Genomic DNA, 21,154 nt, shown 5'->3' with positions numbered 1-21,154 from the left:
ATATGTCAAGTCATCACAGTCATTGCGCATGTTTCCACATTTGTTGACAACGTAGCAATTAAGTGTCTCTCGTGTAAAGTTCGCAGTGTGAAGCCGTTTCATATCGAGTTTAAGAAAACACGTCAAGATGAGTATGACACCAGAGGAAAAAGGTAATAAAAAACTACCTTTGTTTTACTTTTAAACTTGGGAGTGGCTACGGCCGGGTACAGCAGCCTTATCTTAAAAGTTAAAGTTAATGTCTCGAGGCTACGGCCCACGGTTACGGCAGTCCATTCGTTTTCATACTTAAGTTAAGCACTGGCAGCAAGAACAAGCCCGCACCTGCAGCTACAACACACACGCGGCCATTGACTATGTTGTGGGTGATTCATTCGTTCCAATTGCAGTCACGCTGATAACACCGAATACAGTTTCAAACATTTATTTTCCAGTCTAAAATTCTGCAGCAACACACTGTCTACAAATGCACGTACATTAGCTTCACAGTCACCTCACATAATGCACGACCATCTCTGTACTTCACTTCAACCGCCCGTCAGGCGCACGATTTCACAACGATGCAAGTTAGTGTCTAGGCTACAGATCAGCTTCGATATAGTGCGTAACAGTTCAGTTCAAAACTCAATACATATCAGTTCGCTCAATACATATCAGTTCACTTGCCTTCAGAACATATTAGCCCTGTAGCTCACTCAGTATCTCAGTATCTCAGATGTCCGGCAATCTCAGGTACAAACAAATTGGGAACTTATACACGCAAACATTCATCACCCATCTGCCCGTAAGGCCTCCTCTGGTTTCCTTTTCAATTCCAAAACGTGCGCCTCACGATTCCAGGAAACCATCCCATAATCTCTCTCCACCCAGCGCCCTCTCTTGTCAAGGGCGGATAGCTAGCGCTCACAATGCGCCAATGTTAGCGCAATGCAAGGGAAATAACTCTGACAAATTATCTCAAATATGGCTCAAATATCTGCCTGATAGAGCTGAATTGTCCGCAACAGACTATATATAACAACATGGTGCTTAACTCGCCGCCGCACGGACCACAACTCATCGTTTTCAATCAGTTACAACTCCGGTGTTCCTGCAGATGACGCCACTTTCCAACTATCGTTGGAATCGAGGATGACTGCTGAACAAGCTACACCCGCCATTTTTGACAATCGGCCCGCGAGAATGCGCTCAAATCATAGAAATTCTTCAAATATCCATGCGAAATGATTCTTCGAATGCTACTATTGAAGAAGGCGGCAGGGCCGGCTGCGCTGATTGGCTGCAGCAAGTTTAATGCGCAGACAGGCTGCGCAACTACGCAACTGACTTGCTGCAGCCAATCAGCGCAGCCGGCCCTGCCGTCTTCTTCAATAGTAGCATTCGAAGAATCATTTCTCATGGATATTTGAGGAATTTCTGTGATTTGAGCGCATTCTGGCAGGCCGATTGTCAAAAATGGCGGGTGTAGCTTGTTCAGCAGTCTTCCACGATTCCAGCGATAGTTGGAAAGTGGAGTCACCTGCAGGAACACCGGAGTTGTAACTGATGGAAAACGGTGAGTTGTGGTCCGTGTGGCGGCGAGTTAAGCACCATGTTGTTATATATAGTCAATGGCCGCGTGTGTGCTGTAGCTGCAGGTGCGGACTTGTTCTTGCTGCCAGTGAAGTTAAGGTGTTGAACAACAGTAGAGGGCGTCCATAGGCTGCAGGCCTGAATAAGCATCGAACAGAAATTAATTAAAAATACTCACACTGTTACTGCACTTACAAAACATACACTTTATTCATGTTAAATAACTACAGATTCATGCTCTATGCTCCGCTCGAAACTTTTGCCAGCTCTATGATGCAAATTTCTGCAAAGTTGTCTGAACACATTTCATACACAAAAATCACCAGCCGGTCGCTGCGGCTACGCCACCTGACGGAATGTCACGAGTACACAACAAGACCAATTTTACTTCTAATGCTTTCTAGACGTCCACGAGGCATCTAACTTGCGTGCATAATGCAAATTATTGCACTCTGGTGCCGAATTTTGGCGAAAAAAAAAGCCAAAAAAGGCCTTCTCTAGAGACGAAATAGTGCAACTGTGAACAATTTGTGGAGGCTTACTGTTGTACACCTCCTTAATGAGACAAAGATGGCGGCGATGGCGCCAGATTTCGAAATAACGCCTTGGGGAAATAAATTCACGATTTGAGAGTTTAACCCCAGTTCGTGTGACTCCCTGAAAATTCTGCCATACTATACTAACTAGTTCGTTCCAGAGCACGGCCTCGCAGAATTACCGTATTTTTTCAGCAAATTTATGTCCAAAGAAAATTGGGCAGACGTGTAACCACATGAATCTTCAAAATAAGCACGTGTTATTGTTAATATCTTTAATTTTGAACTTCAGACTGCAGACTCTATCATTTTGCTACGGACTTTCGTGTTTAAAAGTTAATTTCTACCCCTGCTACAGTGTGTAGTGTTACACCTAGCTTTAGTTACTGCATCATAAAGGCCATAGTAGATGAAATATGTAATCATTTAAAGTGATTACGTCAACGTAAATAGTAAAAAAAAAAAAACCACTTTTTCACAAAATATAAGTAATTCTGTTCACTTTTTATGGTTAAATTGCTGCATTATACTTATTTTACTATATTGTTTGATGTGAACATACACTCGTGACTCATACATAGCAAGCCCATAGCAAGCAATTAATGTTAGGAACACTAATATCAAATCGTCTAGGTTTTTTGGATTTTTAACTAGTTGAGAAACAATCTTATCAGGTAAGAATTTGACGATACGTTTAGTCTCGATAGTTCTTACTTTTAATGTAAAAAAATGGCAACAAAAATTTACAAACTTTACCATAGAAAATTCGTGACGTAGTCAATTTAAGTATTCACTACTATCAGATAACGACTCTACTGACCAAAATATTGAAATTTTTCGAGTGCACAACTGTTGATTCTGTAGCCGTTATTCCCATTTCTAATATTGGTGTCACAGGAAGATTTTTCTATTGTGGCAGATCATGAACTCTATGACAATGCAGAGATGACAAATGAGAACCTGTACAATTCGACAACTGCTTCTCCTGATTCCGGTGTACATCCGAACATAACGGACCCCGTAGAACATGCAAGGCAGCAGGAGGAATGGAGGCAAGAGCTGATCAAGGTGGGTGTTCACTTGTAGCATCATATTCTCTCGCAATCATACCGAAACCAAGTGTGCAGACTATATATGTATTGTGTTTTAGATCTATATTCAGCTTGTGTCAGCTGTGTAATACAGAGAGAGAGAGAGAGAGAGAGAGAGAGAGACAGAAAGGGAGCGAGAGAGAGAGAGAGAGAGAGAGAGAGAGAGCGAGTGCTTGGTGAAATGAAGAACGGCTCTTCCTCAAAGGTTACATGAAATGTTACTTTGAACACAAAAATGTCTTGTCACTAAAGTTATTATGTGTGATATTTTGACATTTTATAGACAATTAACAGGAGAGTTGTATAGAAGAGACACGAAAATACTTGGAAAAATACTTCAACATTCTGTGTTAGATGTTCGTTGTTTTCCTACTCCGTTGTATCAAGCAGTGATGATTCCACCTTAAATGCTTGCTCTTCCGTCTTTCCGCAGGTGGATGATGAAATACAGACTCTGCGGCAGGTCCTCTCAGCCAAGGTACGGCGCTCACAGGAGCTAAAGCAGAAGTTAGGCATAACACCACTCCAGGAGTGGCAACATGACATCCAGAGTGGCCTAAAGACCGTCACTGAATCAGACGTGTAAGTAAATGCGTTTGTGTAGTCCGCTGATGATCAGTGTGTTAGCCCGAGACCCGTCTACCCATCTTCTGGATGGCCTATCCTTGGATGAGACGGATGAAATTTGATAGAGACGGCATGAGGGTGGCCCAATTAAAAAAAAATTCAACACCGTAAGAGGGGGAAAACCCTCCCCACACCCTCCCCCTAGCCTCGAGGGCGCTTCGCGCCCACAGCATCATCGCTTCGCTCAGATGGTGAGACTCCCTGATTTTGTTTCCATGGCTAACACCCTGCTGATGATGGATGTACATGTTTTTGTCAGCATGTGGCAGTCCATTGCATTGGTACCAGTTGTAACAATTATTGCACGATTTCTTCTCCAACATTTAAGTAGCCAGAAGTCATTGCAAAATGATTTATGTGATGCTGGTGCAGTTTATTTATAAACTAGCTGCGGGTACCCGCTGCGCTGGGTAAAATCGTGGTACTAATTCATACTACTAATAATTGGACACAATAGGAACATTGGGTAAAAATCGACAATATAACATTGCACACAATATCAATATTTACAAATCAGTCTAATAAGATAATAAGCATGGGGAAAAACTGTTACGTATGACATTTATATGACAGCAGACTTATACCCAACTTAGAACCCCTGGAACATAATAGTAATATGGTGGAAATGAGAAAAAGTTATTATAACAAGCAGTGTACGAATGGGTTGCAGTTTTCATTTGAAAAACCTCTTGATATAAACAATGGTTTGCGTGTTATTGTCTGGTGGAAATATGTAGAGATTGCTGGCGTCTCGAACTGTTGAGCTCACCACGTACAGCTATCCATTGTCAGATCGTAGGTTGAATAAAGGAAATTGGGTATATAGTATAGAATAGAGACAGGCCAGCGAGTGGGGTCTGTGTCCATTGGATATTGTCTAGTGAATGCTTGGCGCGCAACCATGCACATTGAAATAAAGGAATTTTTCTATCTGAATCAAGAAAAGGCATAGCTTTCGAATGGACAATGGATTCTGAAATCGTAGCATGAATAAAAAAAGTCGATATATAGATACAGACAGGCCAGCGAGTGGGGAAATTTGTAATTATAAAGAATGTTTACTCACGTTGTACGCGTCTTTAGCGTTGATGTTTTGAGCAATCGTAACCTCTCAAACTATATGATACTCATACTCAAACTATAGTGAATCTCTATAAATATTTAGAAATCAGTCTAATCAGATAATAAGCATGGTAAAAAAGCGGTTACGTATTGTATATGACAGCCCAACCCAAACGTAGAACCCCTGGAACATAATAGTAATATGGTGTAAATAAGAAAAAGTTATTCTAACAGCATGCGACAATGGGTTGCACTTCTCATTTCAAAGCCTCTTGATAAACAATGCAGTCGTAACCTCTGAACAGGTTCTTGTTGTGCTCTGTTTTAGTATCGGTTTCGGTTCACAATACCAGCAGCCTGGACGGAAATGAGTGATCGATTTTTGTCTTTGAGGGGTTTTTCACGGATTTTTCGGTGAGTTTGACGGTTTGGCAGGTTTTTTTCAGCTAGGAACACTCCCCGGGTATAAGAGATGGCCCTGTGAAAATTGCATCCAGATCGTGGGCGGTTTGGCCGCCTATAGGGAAGATACATACATACATACATACGACTCAAATATATATTAGACTAGCTGCGGTTACCGCTGCGCTGGGTAAAATCGTGCTACTAATTCATACTACTAATAATGGGACGCAATAGGAACATGGGTAAAAATCGACAATAACATTGCACACAATATCAATATTTAGAAATCAGTCTAATAAGATAATAAGCATGGGAAAAAACTGCTTACGTATGACATGATAGCACAACCCAACTTAGAACCCCTGGGACATAATAGTAATATGGTGTAAATGACAAAAAGTGATTATTATATTAACAGCATGTACGAATGTGTTGGACTTTTCATTTCAAAGCCTCTTGATAAACAATGTTTTTCGTTGTTATTCTCTGGGTGCAAATATGTAGAGATTCCTGGCGTATCCAACTCTTGAGCTTCCCACGTACAGCTATCCATTGTGAGATCGTACCACGAATAAAAGAAATTCCATATATAGTATAGATAGAGACAGGCCAGCGGAGTGGGGTCTGTGTCCACTGGATATTGTCTAAGTGAATGCTTGGCGCGCAATTATGCACATTGAAATTAAGAAATTGAAATCAGAAAAAGCATAGCTTTGGAATGGACAATGCATTCTGAGATCGTAGCATCTGAAGCTGACTCTGAACTCAGAGTGAGTAGTACCTCTGAACTGGTCCTGGTTATGCTCTGTTTTAGTATTGATTTCGGTTTCGGTTTCACAATACCAGCAGCTGATGAGATCATGAGGTGAGGCAAGAAATCTGTGTGTGGAGCACTGTAGCAGTGAGTGCTAACATTGTGTGAAGATTGACGAATTGACGGGTTTTTTCACGGATTTTCGCGCGAGGTTTGACGTTTGACAGATTTTTTCCATCTAGGAACACTCCCCGGGTATAAAGATGGCCGTGTGAAAATTGCAATCCAGATCGCTTGGGCGGTTTGGCCGCCTATATAGGGAAGATACAACATACATACATAACATACATACATACATACATACATACATACATACATACATACATACATACGAACTCCACAATATATATTAGATGAAGGGCTGCAATTGCATGCATTGGTGTGCTAACAGTTGGGTGAAATAATATGTGTGTATTAAATGAATAATAGGTCCATTGATTATGCAATGTTGAGTCGTTGACTAATGCTAGAGTAACTGGCACCTTGTGTAGTTAATAAGTACATTACCTATAGCCAAACGCGTATTAGTTTGTCCATAATACACTGTGGTACATTAGAAACAATAACTTGAAATCGGTGTTGATAATGTATCAATGTATCATTTACGTGCCGTAAATGTCATCAAGGAGTCAAGCGATGACGTAAAGTAAACATTTGTGCGGCCCCATACTGTTTTGGACGGCCAGATGAACGAAGGTGGTACAAACGGTCGTTAACCACGGGCCACGCGTACTAAACATGGGAAATAAGAGCTAAAAAACACACGTAACTAATCAGCGGACGCACCGTGAACAGCCCTGACAAAAAAGGCCTTATCACGAGCGTCCATTGTTTTATGAAAATCACTGATGATAGCATGGCGTACGGCCGAGCTTATCCGCGACGGAAATGTCGCCACCCGGTGCACGTTAATCTGCTATCACACCCGCTTCCGCTCGGCAGTGGTTTGAAAAACTGAAAACAAGCTGATTTTTGGCACTGCTGATTTCAGATTAGATATTTCTTAGACAGCAGTGATATTAATTGTACAAACTAATACGCGTTTGGCTATAAGGTAATGTACTTATTAACTACACAAGGTGCCAGTTACTCTAGCATTCGTCAACATTGCATAATCAATGGCCATATTATTCCTTTAACTACACAAGGTGCCAGTTACTCTAGCATTCGTCAACATTGCATAATCAATGGACCTATTATTCCTTTAAGTTATTAACATTTGACTTATAGTCCATAATGTGAATTCAACAAAATATGAAGGCTCTCATAGAGTCAATGTGATTAATAACAACAGTCAACAGTGATGTAAATGTGCTTAAAAAGTAGTAGCCATCTGGGTTCTTAAAGCAAAAATTATATGGGCTCAGCATAAATTTTAGGAACCCAGCTTATCACATGAACTTGGAAATTGACACTAAAATCGCTCTATGAGCATGATGATTTGTTGAAGTATGATTTGAGCAAATATATTTAGGAAAGTACTGGAAGTATTTCCCTAACAGTTTCTAGACGTTTTAAGTATATATTAAAATAGTTTCATGATAGTGGTGAAAAAAGGACCGGAATTCCAGGAAACAATAAGCGAATTGTATTTGCGTAATCGTAGCATTCAAACCGTAGTGATTCCACTGATTATAGATATTTTTCCTATGCAAACAAACCCTCACATTCTGGGTGACCTTATGATGAAATCCTGTGGTCCAACATTATTTTTATTTTCATCACTGATCAACTTGACTAGCAAAATGGCAATTAAATGAGTGCTATCTGATATTCATCTCTATTCCATTGTAATACCTTTGTATAATATAGTGAACACATAACTTAATGCTCTTCTTGTATTTGCTTTTTAATTGTGTCCACTTCTGCAACATTGTAGTAATTGGTTGACTAGATAGTAAGGTATTCTTCTCGAGGGTTTGTGTGACAAGGAAATAATATCCATATAATTGCACGATAAAACGTGTATGTTTATAAGAGAATAGGACAGAATATTTATGTGAGCAGCACATGTGCATAACTAACATCATTCATGTTTCTTTATACCTGGCTTCATCCTAAATATCTTTTCTAGTAAACGCATTAATTATTAAATTTTCAGATACCAGAAAACCAGCCATGGACTGAAAGTTGCAGGTGAAAAAACCACAGAGGCACTGTCTTCCATAGGTACAAGTGTCAGCAAAAAGATGGTTGATCTCAGGTTCGTTTATGCATAGTTCGCAATGCTTAGATATTGGTTATAGGTGTTTTTGCTACCATGTTGGCAGTGTGCAGATACGTGGCATATATGATTACAGCAGCAGTACAGGAATGTCGGAGTGTGTGGAGCATGAACCCATGTATGTGTGCGTGCGTGCACGTGTGTGTGTGTGTGCGTGCGTGCGTGCGTGCGTGCGTGTGTGTGTTCATGTATGCATTGACATTTCCATTCTAGATATCCCAAACCACACCCCACCCCACCCCAACCCAACCCTGTAGACAAGAAACCGCGGGCGTGTGCGTTCACTCACATGCACATCCATAAACAACCCAATACCACCTAAACATGTATTATACAGTGTGCCTAGGGATTGATTTGTTCTCGGCTAGGACCATCTGTGATGCACTCTGGATTCATGAGAGTGCATGTATACTGTACTGATACTATCTGTGATTTGTATCAGTTTTCTTACCTGTTAACATGTGACTTTTAATGTAAATCAAGAGTAGATAAATGTTTATTATCTACTCTTGATGTAAATGCATAAAACATGCCTTTTTATTAGCTCATGTGACGTAGTCATGCAGATGCAGCTTGTAGAATCGCATGATCGTCCGTCCGGCCGTCCGTCCGTCCGTGCGTCAACAGTTGGGCACAAATCTTAACCGCTCGACGTACGGTCATGATATTCGGGACGTGGGGGGGGGGAATCCGAAAACGAGTTGGGATGTCGAAGCTGGGGGTCAAAGGTCAAAGGTCAAGAGGTGTAAAAGAAGGGGGAACATCCCTCCTTAACTTAGGTATAGGGAGGAAATGCAGAATTGCGGCACAAATCTAAACGGCTCGACCTAGGCTCGTAATAGTATAGCATCATGGTAGGAAAAGCCATCACTGTGCCGAAATTAGAGGTCACAGGTCAAAGGTCAATGGGGCACAAGGCAGATTTTAGACATTTTCTGTGGACATGGTCTGACAGAGCGATTGAAAAACTTTTTTGTTTCAGCGGTGACCTAGCATTTTTATGGCTTTATTGAAAGGACCATGAAATGTGCTTTCCACTGACTTGCGAAGAGTAAGTGTCTGATAAGCTTTTGACCTTCAAGAGGAGGGTTAAACATGGATTTGTTTACCGTTAGAAAGAATTTGACTGCCGGGTTTGCTAGTAGAATCTATACATGCCTGGATGTATGAGGCTACAATGTCACAGTGAAATTTCAAAAGCTAAATTTGGTTGCTGCCACCTGTAACTAATTAACGCAGGCAAAAACTACACAGTAATATCACCACCACATGCACTGGCAGTGGCCACTGGCAGTGGCATACGTTACATGTAACACACTGACAGTACAGAATGCCATAGAAATTATACGATTTAAGGAGCATAACCTTCTTCTCTCTATTTCAGCCTGTAGGCCATTTACCTACGCAAGATGAGTGCTTACCTATTCTGTTTTGCAAATGGTTGTTGCTACTACGTACGATGGGAGCTTCCATCTTTAATCTGAAGACACTTAAACGTACGCGCCATCTCGTGGCAACTTTCATAACGATCCCAACGAACATTCCTTTGAGAAGGTTCCTGATACCATCCCTGTGCCTTCCACTGTTTCGGCGTGTATGTGAACACATTTGGGACTAACAGGGTTTACTAGAATCCCACCACTCCACCACAGAGTCACCGCAGTAGACGTTAGATGAGCGCTGTCGCTCCGCGGCACTTGTTATTCAAGTCAAATTTCAGTATATTTCAGTATTCAGTCAATTTCAAATATTCAATCGTATATCTTTCTTACATTAAATGAAAATAACAAAATATCTATCCATCAATTGAACTATTTCTAAACTTGTGTATTAATATTCAGTGGTAAAAATATAAAACTGCCTAGTTTTACTTCTTGTCCGCAAGAAAAACAAATATGCGCATTGTTCATGCTATAGAATATTGCAAAAAATGGAAAATATACATAGCACTAACACTAGTTTTAGTCTTTTTATTTTGCATAGACCAGACATAGTGCTGTCTTTTTTTTAAAGCAACAGTAATATGATTAGAAGCTATTAAAAACATTGTTGTATTTTTTTAGTTGACAGAAAGTTGCATACGCATACTGTGTCCAAGCGTGTACTAGCCTATAGCACATGTAGTCGGGATACTGCATGTCTATGGCACATAGCATGGCAAATTATAGGCTGTCCTTATTCAGCAAATGTGTCATCTCTCCTGTGGTGGACTGACAGGCTGGCAAAACCGATCCTCAATGCTGACTGTAGTTAGAACGATCAGTAGCATTTGACTTGACCTGCTTGCATGCACAGCTCGTGCCAACTACCCGTGATAATGTACCGGTTTGAAACTTGCTTTGAAAAATGTCAAAGGCCCTATACGATACCTATATTTTATAAGTCTTCACACTTTTAGATTGCTGGTTGTGATGCCACACGTTTGCAATATCTCGAGTATTGCAGTTCACCTGAACACGGGTGGCAACTAGACTATGCTAGCGGGTAATTATGGAGAAACTGTGCCCCTGGATGGCGTGGGCACTATATTCGTACATGTGCCTATTCTACCCCTGCGTGCAACTCGACACTATTTGTGAGGGATGACCTGATTCAGTTTCACTGCTGTAACACTGCTGATGTCGATGAATCAGTATTCACTATTGCTATACCCTGGGATTTGTGATGTCCTTGATCATCAACTGTGACCTCGATACACACACACACTGGTGAGGTGTAAGCTGGTGACAGTAAAGTAAAGACACAGCATGTCAGCAAACGTAGAGAAATTTTCCAAATTAGTTTGAGCTACCTTTAATATCTAACAGGTGCTGAGATATAATGTATAAAAAGGGTATTTATATAACTGTAAGGAGACACAGATATAGGTAAAAAAACAACAACACTAAGCTTTTGATGCGTATTCTCATGCTGTACTGTGGTTGTAGTTCTTTGTTTTTATTAGCTCATCCAGGGTAGTCGGATGCATCTCCTGTACAAAAGACAGTTTCCTCATAATTTGAATTTTATACTCACAGTGCATCGCAATGCACCACCATAGTAGATATGCAGAATAAACTACTGAGAGTACATGCACACACCCTTCCTAGCATTGCACTTGCCTTGCTGGGCCACTCGAACCCTACCACGTCTTCAAGAAAAGCCTATGGGAGCTCTCAAAGCATCTGCGTGTGTCGATTTCATTTTGAGATTCTAGCTTAAAATTGTTGTGATAGCTCATTGTTAAGGGCGACTAAATCGCCCGATTCTATCGCGCGAGTCGAGTGGACACACTAGGCGATTAAATCGGGCGATTAAATCGCCGGTGAATAAGTCGTGCATGCATGTGCACGTAGACGTGCGTGCGGGCGTGTGCACGTACACCTGCGTGCATTTATGCGTGCGTGCGTGTGTATGTAAACGTACGTGCATGCGTGCGTGTGTGCGTGCGTGTGTGCGTGTGTGCGTGTGCACGTATACGTGCGTGCGTGCGTGCGTGCACGTGCGTGCATGTGTGCGTGTGCACGTACACGTGCGTGCATGAGTGTGTGCGTGCGTGTGCACGTACACATGCGTACGTGCGTGCGTGCATCGCTATTACATAGTGATGTCACGATCATCGATTATACTCGATCATCGGTTGAACAGTGGCTCGAACCAAGCGCTTAGTGATGTCACGATCATCGATTATACTCGATCATCGGTTGAACAGTGGCTCGAACCAAGCGCTTGGTTATCAAAATCCATAATCGATTTTGTATCGAAAAATAAAAAAATAAATAAATTCGAAATAAATGTAAAACTTGAACAAGAAAACTTGGAAAAGTGATGAGAATCAGAGATATCATCGCTAGTAAACAAGTTATCCTTTATTATTAAATATTAACATACATGTATTATACACACAGTAGTAAACAGTGCAAAACAAACAGTAAACAGGGCTAAACAAGCCCATACAGGCACACACGTACATGCACACGCAGGCATTCAACACTCCGAGTAACCGATTGTAACCGATCATCGGTTACTTGGGTCCAACCGATGATCGATTATGAAATTACAACCGATTGACAACACTACTATTACATGACATGACGTACTAAACATGAAACATCGCTATTACGTATGAACAAGTACAGTATCATTGAACAACTCTGATTGGCTGATGAATTGTACAATCGGGCGATGTTATCGCCGGCCGCGGACACACTAGGCAATGAAATCGGGTGATGAAATCGGGCGATGAAATCGGGCGATAATATCAAAACGTTTTGATCTATGCGATGACATCGGGCGATGGCATCGGGCGATGAAATCGGCGGCGATTGAGTGGACACACTAGGCGATTTCACGGCGATTACATCGCCCTTTAGCGTTGGCTGGCCCTGCTATATATATCCTTGTTATCACTTACAGAAGTACAACAGCATTCAAGTCGTTTGAGGAGAAGATGGAGTCAGCTTACACTCAAGTGAAGGTGAGTGCATACCAACATTAATCCTCTAAATGTCTCCAAATGTCTGTTAGGTGTGAGGGGGTTTGTTTTCACTATGATGCAGTAAGGTAGTCTGGACATACCATTCACAAGATGATTGGCTAAACCTAGACAAGTATTTTAGCAGCAGTCAGGTTAATTAATTTTAACTAATCTTAACCGGTCAACACAATTAAGGTATAGATTATCAGGCTGCATTCGCTTGCTTGCCCTGTGCTAATGTCAGTCATCCTTAGACTTTACCACTGATAATAGCTGGAATGTGTGTGACACTAAGGTGCTTGTAGAATTCTATATAAAGTTTAGTTTTAACCCAGTCTAGTAAATGGTAGCCATACAACTGGATGCATTGTGCTAATTGCTTGAGAGAATGTACATGAAAACTCGTTTTATTTTCGTTTTATTTGTTTAATTTTACACGTTTTCATGCTGTATCCGGATACTCTACTTTCAGAGATATTGCAAAATTTCTCAGATTTGTGTTTGATTTCTGTGAGAAAAATCTGTGTGATGACCACCACTGGCCTAATTTATAGTTTGGGGTCTTAATCTTTTATTCACTGCCGATTTTGCTTAAAATATGTGACATATTTTTTGCAATTTTGGTGTGCCTAGAATAAATTAATCATCATCATCATCATCATCATCATCATCATCATCATCATCATCATCATCATCATCATCATCATCATCATCATTACATTGTGTATACATCTTACACCACGTATAATACAACTGCATAGGCATGACCTTTTAGATATATATGTAACATTGACACAAATTAAAACATTTTACAATATTGATATGAGAAAAAATGACATGTTAATGTAATACACAACAGTTTCAATGTGTATTCATAAATTTTACACAATATTTTTACGTGACAGAAATGCTTGCAATTTACACTACACGTTTATAAAAGACGTGTAAATATTCAATACACGATTATAGATCAATGCTAATACTGTGTGTCATAGACATTCTGTGCTGTGCTTCCCAGAGTATAAACAATACAACTGTGCCAACACGCTGTACATGTTTATACCGATGAGGAATTGTCTGGCAGATTCGTAATTTCTCATAATTAACAACGCAAAGCCAGATTAGCTAGTTACTATTCCCAGAAACCCATCAAGCTTCCACTATCGACTTTCTCGACTTCGATCTCAGATCTGTAGATTTCCGTCAGTCATAACATGAGCTGCGTGAACTAATCAGTTTCCCTGTAAATGCAGGGACTAATTAACGATTAACAGATTAATTTTTATATTATACTAGTGTTCCTTTAGCATGTGAAAGTGCTTGAAAGCAAATCACAACTTGGTGACATTTAATGTATTGTGTTATTTTATTCATCGTTTTATCTGTTGTTTTGTTCAGCCCTCATCTACTTCAAAACTAGTATGTATTTCATGGCATATGTTTATATTATGCATCACATATATTTAAATTAATTGTTCTCTCATCTCAAGTGGTTTTCAACATTAAACAATGTTTTTGACACACTTCTTTTTCTACAGTATAATATAATATACCTGTCTAATATATATGTTAAATGGAACAAATTTTCGTGAAGAAATGCAATCACAAATGCTGAGTCAAGTGACTCAATCAGTATCATGCCATTTTTATTCACCCTTATCCTTTTTTTTGTAACAAAACAACAGTGCTTTTTGACCTTGCCCAGTTACAGTGAATTCACGCATAATCACCATACCTGCATGGAGGCTTTATCACAATTTCCCGGGGCTGCCTTCACAGGACCCTCGAGATCCTGCTGTAGTTCCCGTTTCTTATCGTAATCATCTGGCGTTTCTGCTCGAGGTAACATATGGAATCCTGCGACTCTGTAGGAACCTCAAAATTTCCTTCACACGAGTGTTTGTGATTTCTCCTTTAGGTTTGCTCGCTGTGACTGGCTATAGGTACGATCGTGGGTTGGTATCCTTGGCTATAACAGTGGCAAGCTGCTATGTTCCTTGGTACTGTAGACCATCAAACTACCCTAACGTCAATTGTTGCAGCTCCTCGACTTTCATGTCGTATTCCTCGCTGTACATTTGCTGTTGCTTATGTAGCTGATTCTTGGGTCGCACCACCACTGGTTCCAGCAGCTCGGGTATGGTAGGAAGCTTGGAGCGCAACGCTCTGCTCATGATAGTCATCTGAGGCTCTGAGCCAAAGGAAAATTCATCACTGATGTATTACGATACTTCAGCAATGAATGCTATGTAGAGATATCTCCCCTCGCTGGTAGCTTTCTTCACAATTTTCTTCATGGTGTGCGCTGCCGCTGGTCTTTCACTTTGACCATTTGACTGCACGTAATGAGGGGTGGGCATCTCTAGGGTGATGCCCCATTTGCTAGTGAACAACTTAAAGGCTGGAATTCCAAATGGCAAGTTATTAGTGATCATCCTTTTGGTGAATGGTGTGGGAATTTGGTGCCTGGCAAATTAGCTGTAGTAAGTCGAATCTCCTCGACCTTGCCTGGAGTAGCAGTTAGGCTTGTTAGTGAGCCATGAACCACCATTCCCATGCGATTTGGGCGCAGCACAGTTTGGATTAGTACGCCCTGTAGAGAGTGTCAGCAACGTAGATGAACTTGCCTTAGATGTATTGCCTAGTGACTGTATCGCAGAAGCTGTAACATCTTACGTTGCAGTGACGTGCGAGGCTTCAGCTATAGTCTTCATTAGACTCGAATCTTAATAGACAGTGATTAGCAGTGTATCCCCACTTATTTGCGGTAGATATACTGGTGAGACTTCTCACAGGCGAAGTGTATGTCGAGTGGTTCCTCATTGATCCAGAAGTAGTTATCTGGGGGTAACTCAGGTTCGACTACGAAGTCATATCTTTTTACTTTTACCTAGTCCAATAGAAAGCTTGTATTTCTTCAGTAGTGTTTCCTCAGTGAGATCGACGAGTGGACTTTTCAGACTGGATGGCAAACGATGACGGGTGGACACTGCACCAGTCCCATGCAGACACACATATGATGACCTAATATGGCTGAACCACATGTCACGTAGAAATTCACTAATTGTGTAGCTAAACCACAACAAATTGATACTGACAACTGTACCTTACCTACTGGCATGACCTGAGAGTTCGTAAAGGCAGTCAGCACTGTGTTGGTGTTCTATAAAGGCTCCTAAACAGACGGTTTAGTGGATATTTGTTAAGGCAATGTGCTTAGGCCACCCTAAGGGTGATCACCTAACAGTGTGGCAATTTTGGGCATCCTAAACCAATAGACGGCTGAATGCATAGCAAACAGACAGACAGTTCGTTTTTGTAGTAGTATAGATACATTGGTATCTGCACCAGTGGAAAGCTTGAAAACTACTGGACTGGCACTGAGGAAGAGAGCTTGGTGATAGTCATCATCTATATCACTTACTGACAAGATGTTTTTGTAGCATTCCAAATTGAAAGTTTCTTAGATCGACTGTCACGCTCAACACTGTAGCGCTCCAACTGGCGTTTGTAATTGCTTGGGGATCCGAACCTGGGGCGTGACTACTTTCCGAATCACGCCCAGACAAACTGCTGCATAACTATTGAAATCAGAGCATTTCTCGCACTGCTGGCTAAAGGCAGGGCCCTTCCGAGGCATGTGTGAGCTTCCACAGTAGATACTCGCATTGTTTACAATTCACCGACGTGCGCGGAGTGAGCGGCGGCTTTGATCTTCCAGCCTTCCAGGTATCTTACGTCTTCTGCCTAACAGTGTTAACCTGCAGTAAGGTGGTTGACGTAGCCAGAGCTTGCATCTGTAAGTTGCTGACATCTGTGGCTTTTCCAAGTATGAGGATAGTCTCCCGTACCTAGCCTATCTTTAATCCTGGCATAATAAATCCCAAAAGCAAATTTGTCACGGATCAAAAAGACCTTTGATTGCCAAAATCACCTCTCTGCGTGTCTCTTAGTTCAGTCACCCATTGATTGACCGATTTACTTTCATGTTGGTTCTATTTTAGAATTGATATCCCTTGAACACACTATATTCCTGAAACTTGTCTAGTATTTTCTTAATGTTTTTTTTTGTCAGATTATTGAGTCAACGTTAAAGTTTTGTAGATAATCTGTGCTTCAGGGCCTGTGGCATGGAGCAGAATGACGACTTGAGTGGCCCGTGATTTTGCATTTAGCTCGCATGCGTCATAGTAGACTAAAAGCTGCTGCTGCTACTTTCCCTGACACGAAATTCACATGGCTTGGTGGATTTAGGGCATCCGTTATAGATCAGTAATTAACACACTTTCTGCACCATGTTGCATATTACCATGCACAGGAAAGTGAAAACAAATGAATCGAGCATTTATAGCATAACCAGCATGGTGGAACGCTACCCTTGTATTTGTACTCTGCTTAGCTAGCTTGGCGTCACCTAGATTTGACCGCTAGAGGCACTATGAGCACATTAAATATGACACTAATAGTTCATTACTAGTTTCATTACTAGTTCAGTTCCCTTTTCAGGCATTTAAGTTCTCACTATAGATATTCTTTAATCCCCTATGCTCTTGCATTTGCGGAAGCCGTATTTTCTATCTCGGGAGTATGTGTGGGACATCCACTTAGCATGCTTGCGAGTCTCATGCGGTGGTGATGGTTTATTGCTCAGCTTATAGCTACTAAACTATGTCTACACGATGCCGAGTTTGGCAAGGAGTAAAATGTGGTCGCTGTTCTTCCTACCATAAAAGTGAAAAGTGTTAACAGATTAACGTGTGTAGAAAACCGTGTTAAGGCAGTGACTGGGCTCCCTTAAAAATCAAAAATGGGTAGATTTATTTTAATGATAATGCCCCAATTTTTTTTAATGATAATCCAGATGAAATTGTAGTTCTGCTCGCATTGTGTAGACGTAGTGTATATTATACACGTGTAAAAGGTGCAGGTTTGTCTTCACGCATTTTGCAGCATCACATGCTATATTATATCAGGAGTTAATAAAGACAAAATTTGTCTTTATTAACTCCTGATTATATATATGTATATATGATAAATTTCCTGCCTGGCTGTATTCCAGTGTCATAGCTAGCCCCTTCTTAGTTAGCAAAGAAAAATAACAGCTCGTGAAAATCTTGAATTTATGCTCTTAATATAATTGAAAATTTGGTCAGGATGTATTTGTATGTGCGGGAATACTAAATACTTTTCTGTTTGCTGTGGATCAGGGCGGCAGCAGAAGGACCTCATGGGTAGGTGCTGCCATCTATATTCTGTCAATAATATCTTTTATTCAATTTAATCTTAAATGTTGTCGACGGCACCCCACTTCGTTTTCTTATAAATTTACAGTGTTGTCGTGTGTAGATTTTGGTGTGTGTTTGTAGTTTAAAATGACTATGTCACCCTTATACATAGGAAGGTAGAAGTTGGGGTAGAAGTGTTTGTAAATAAAAACAGTGTACTTTTTACATTAAAAGTACATAGTAATACATAATAACAATTTCATCCTTAAAGGTGCCTTTCCACGAAATTTCAAGCGGAAAACATAAAATCAGGCAATAATTAATTATTTGAACATATTGCACGTTCGTGCTTGCCCATGTGTGATAGGTAAAAAAAATGCCCGGAAATATGTTCATTCGAAGCTTTTAATTAGACTACAAAGTAAAAGTGTCGGGTTGAATGTTTCAGACGGCGTTTACTTTTGCCGCTCTGCGGCGATGTTGTGACGCGTCTCTTGTTGCCATGCAGTGTTGCCAAGCGCTGAAGTTCATGAAGGCTGCATGTGCTCATAGATATCATATGACGCATGTGTTATATGATATCAGAAGTAGATAATAGGGATTCCCTATTATCTACTTCTGATGATATCTATGGCTGTGCTGGTTACGTGACCTGCGTATCTTGCCGCCATGATACAGAACCGCGGCGAAACACGTTTTTCGAGTTGTTTTTTTGTTGAGCGAATATTGGCTTGATACATATTTTTACAGTTTTATTTCCAAAGCTAACGTTCAGTTAAAGTGTAGTGAGTTATTTACTTACGTTTTTACAGTGGTTTGTCACACAAATGTGCGTGGGAAGGCATCTTTAAACTCTTACCCGAAAAGACTGGTTTTAATCTAGCTATAAAATATAAAAATTCTGAGCACTTTGAATTATTATGGTATCAAAATTGCTTTATATATGAATTGTTAACAAGGTGTTAAAAAGATGTTTGTTTACATTGAGTGAAATGATAAAATTAGAAAGTATAATGCAGAAATAGAAAACTATCATTCTCTTTTCATAGTTTGTAATGAAATTGATATTATTAGGCTATTTAAGGGGACATAGTCACTTTAATATTGTCTTTAGTTGCCTTTTTTCATGTTTGTGTGGAAAATAGTTGAGCAGGTTTTTCTGTGAGGCCAGGTTTTATGCGCAGTTTTTTTTTCAATTTTCAACGCGACTTAAAAATCTTGTAGTATGAGATCTGGTTGCTTTTATTAGCTGGAAACTGTAATTGGATACTAAAAAGAAAGTTAGACAGTTTTCCTCAAAGTTATTCTGACTATTCAGATCAGAATTTTGTTCACATGCAGGACGATTTACGTTATTAAACAGCATGCACTATCATTTGTGAAGGTAAGTTCACTGACTTCTTGCCGGCTTCATGTCCTAACTCATGTCTTCTCATTCAACCCGTAAATGGAGTAACCCGCATGCCGTGCTGGTTGCTGGCAGGCTTGTACTAGGGAAATGAGGAGGTCGAGTACGAGAGACGTTATTGCCCTGAATCTTGTTTTGCTTTATGTGTGCTGCAGGGCAGGCGATACTCGTGGGCGGTAGGTGAAGGCTGATTGTTTCTATCCTCTTCTGTGTTGCCTTGTTTCTGAATGCGGCTTGCTGTGACTACCACGCGTGTTTTGCACATCTGTGTTGCATGCTTCGTACCTTCAACTTCCTTGATGGTGTGTAGTTAGTTACTCATCAGTACACCCTCAAAGTGATGTCGCCACCTGATTTAGTAGTCCAAGAGACAGCTATGCGGTCGATAGTTGAGCCGAGAGGCTCTATGTCCCCCAGGGTACTGCCGGAACGTACCCTGGGTACGGTTCGGTATACCGGAACGTACCCTGGTACTATGACTACTATCTAATATGCCGGACCGTACCTCGCCTACTCCACTAACGAGTCTAGGGAGTCGCCTACGCCTACTCCCTAACCCTAACCCTAACCCTAACCCTAACCCTAACCCTAACCCTAACCATATCAGATAGTTACCAGGGTACGTTCCGGTATACCGGACCGTACCCAGGGTACGTTCCGGCAGTACCCCGGGGGACATAGACCCTATGAGCGATAGTTGACCCAGTGAATCTGTAATGTCACACCAATCTAAGATCAGTTTTGTGGTGACAGACACTGTCGTGTGGCACTGGACTATCTTGTCACAATGTGTAACTACGGTGGTGATGTGATAACACCGTCATGTAATTACCGGAGCGTTATGTCGGAGTCATGAGCAGACATCATGCAAGCACTGGTTGCAGGATCATGTCTGCCCCCCCCCCAACACTAGCTATAAAGGCGTGTTTGTATAATACGCTTATTTTAAGATTGAGTGTGAGTAAGCGGGAAGTGATCTTGCATCTAGTGGCACCAGCTTGTGATGACAGTGTAGTTACTTAGCAGTGTAGCTCCTTATTAGCATGGAACACAAGAGTGATTTTTAATTCAAGCACCTGTCTTAAAAATATTCACTTTCACCAAACGATAGATACGATCATGAGTACTTGATACCTTGTAGGATGTCCTTCTCATTTTTGTTTGACGTCTATGCATACGAGAGAATTATCCTATGTTGCAAAGTTAGCAAATATGTAAAATCACAAATCTACATAATATCAAGAGAACTCTATTAATTTATTATTATCTCTTGATCATATATTATACTACATGTAATAATATTAGTTTATTCATATAATAAACATGGCTTGGATTATTTTTTCTCACCAAGTCACAACACAATATACTTAGAAGTGTTGTAAGCATATAGTAAAGTAACTGTATTCATTTGCTGATGTGCATTGATTGACGATATTGAAAGCTCCTTCTATAAGTACATATACTTGTAATTTTCTGGTACTGATAACCGTACGAGTTTGTGCACAGGTTCCAGAAAGGTGTTTGCGAATGTGTGTGTGTGTGTGTGTGTGCGTGCGTGCGTGCGTGCGTGCGTGCGTGTGTGTTTGTCTGTGTGAGCGCGCGCGTGTGTGCATGGGTGTGTGTGTGTGTGCGTGCGTGTGTGTGTGTGTGTGTGTGTGTGTGTGTGTGTGTGTTGTTGTGTGTGTCGAGTCGTGTGTGTGTTTGTGTTCGTGTGCGTAGTCGTGCGTGTCGTAG

At 40.8% G+C, this 21,154-nt stretch overlaps 1 protein-coding gene across 10 annotated transcripts in view; it reads left to right on the top strand.

Moving 5' to 3' along the window:
• The first annotated feature begins 19 nt into the window (after positions 1 to 19).
• Positions 20 to 21,154, top strand: part of LOC106816054 (tumor protein D52-like) — a 24,066-nt gene continuing 2,931 nt past the window's right edge. For 2 of the 10 annotated variants that reach the window (XM_014820605.1, XM_014820603.1), the window contains exons 1-6: positions 21 to 152; positions 3,028 to 3,176; positions 3,633 to 3,781; positions 8,209 to 8,310; positions 12,727 to 12,787; positions 19,576 to 19,596. In XM_014820605.1, coding sequence (XP_014676091.1) covers positions 128 to 152; positions 3,028 to 3,176; positions 3,633 to 3,781; positions 8,209 to 8,310; positions 12,727 to 12,787; positions 19,576 to 19,596 — 507 coding nt within the window. In that variant the 5' untranslated portion in view covers positions 21 to 127. Of the gene's footprint in view, positions 153 to 3,027; positions 3,177 to 3,632; positions 3,782 to 8,208; positions 8,311 to 12,726; positions 12,788 to 17,994; positions 18,019 to 19,353; positions 19,397 to 19,575; positions 19,597 to 21,154 lie in introns of all 10 variants that reach the window. The other 8 variants (XM_014820604.1, XM_014820602.1, XM_014820600.1 and 5 more) reach the window with 7 other exon arrangements.

This window comes from Priapulus caudatus, unplaced genomic scaffold, assembly GCF_000485595.1.
Source record: "Priapulus caudatus unplaced genomic scaffold, Priapulus_caudatus-5.0.1 Scaffold1272, whole genome shotgun sequence".
In the NCBI taxonomy this organism is placed as follows: Eukaryota; Metazoa; Priapulida; class Priapulimorpha; order Priapulimorphida; family Priapulidae; genus Priapulus; species Priapulus caudatus.
Note: the sequence above shows the minus strand (reverse complement) of the source record. Positions and strands in the feature narration are given on the sequence as shown.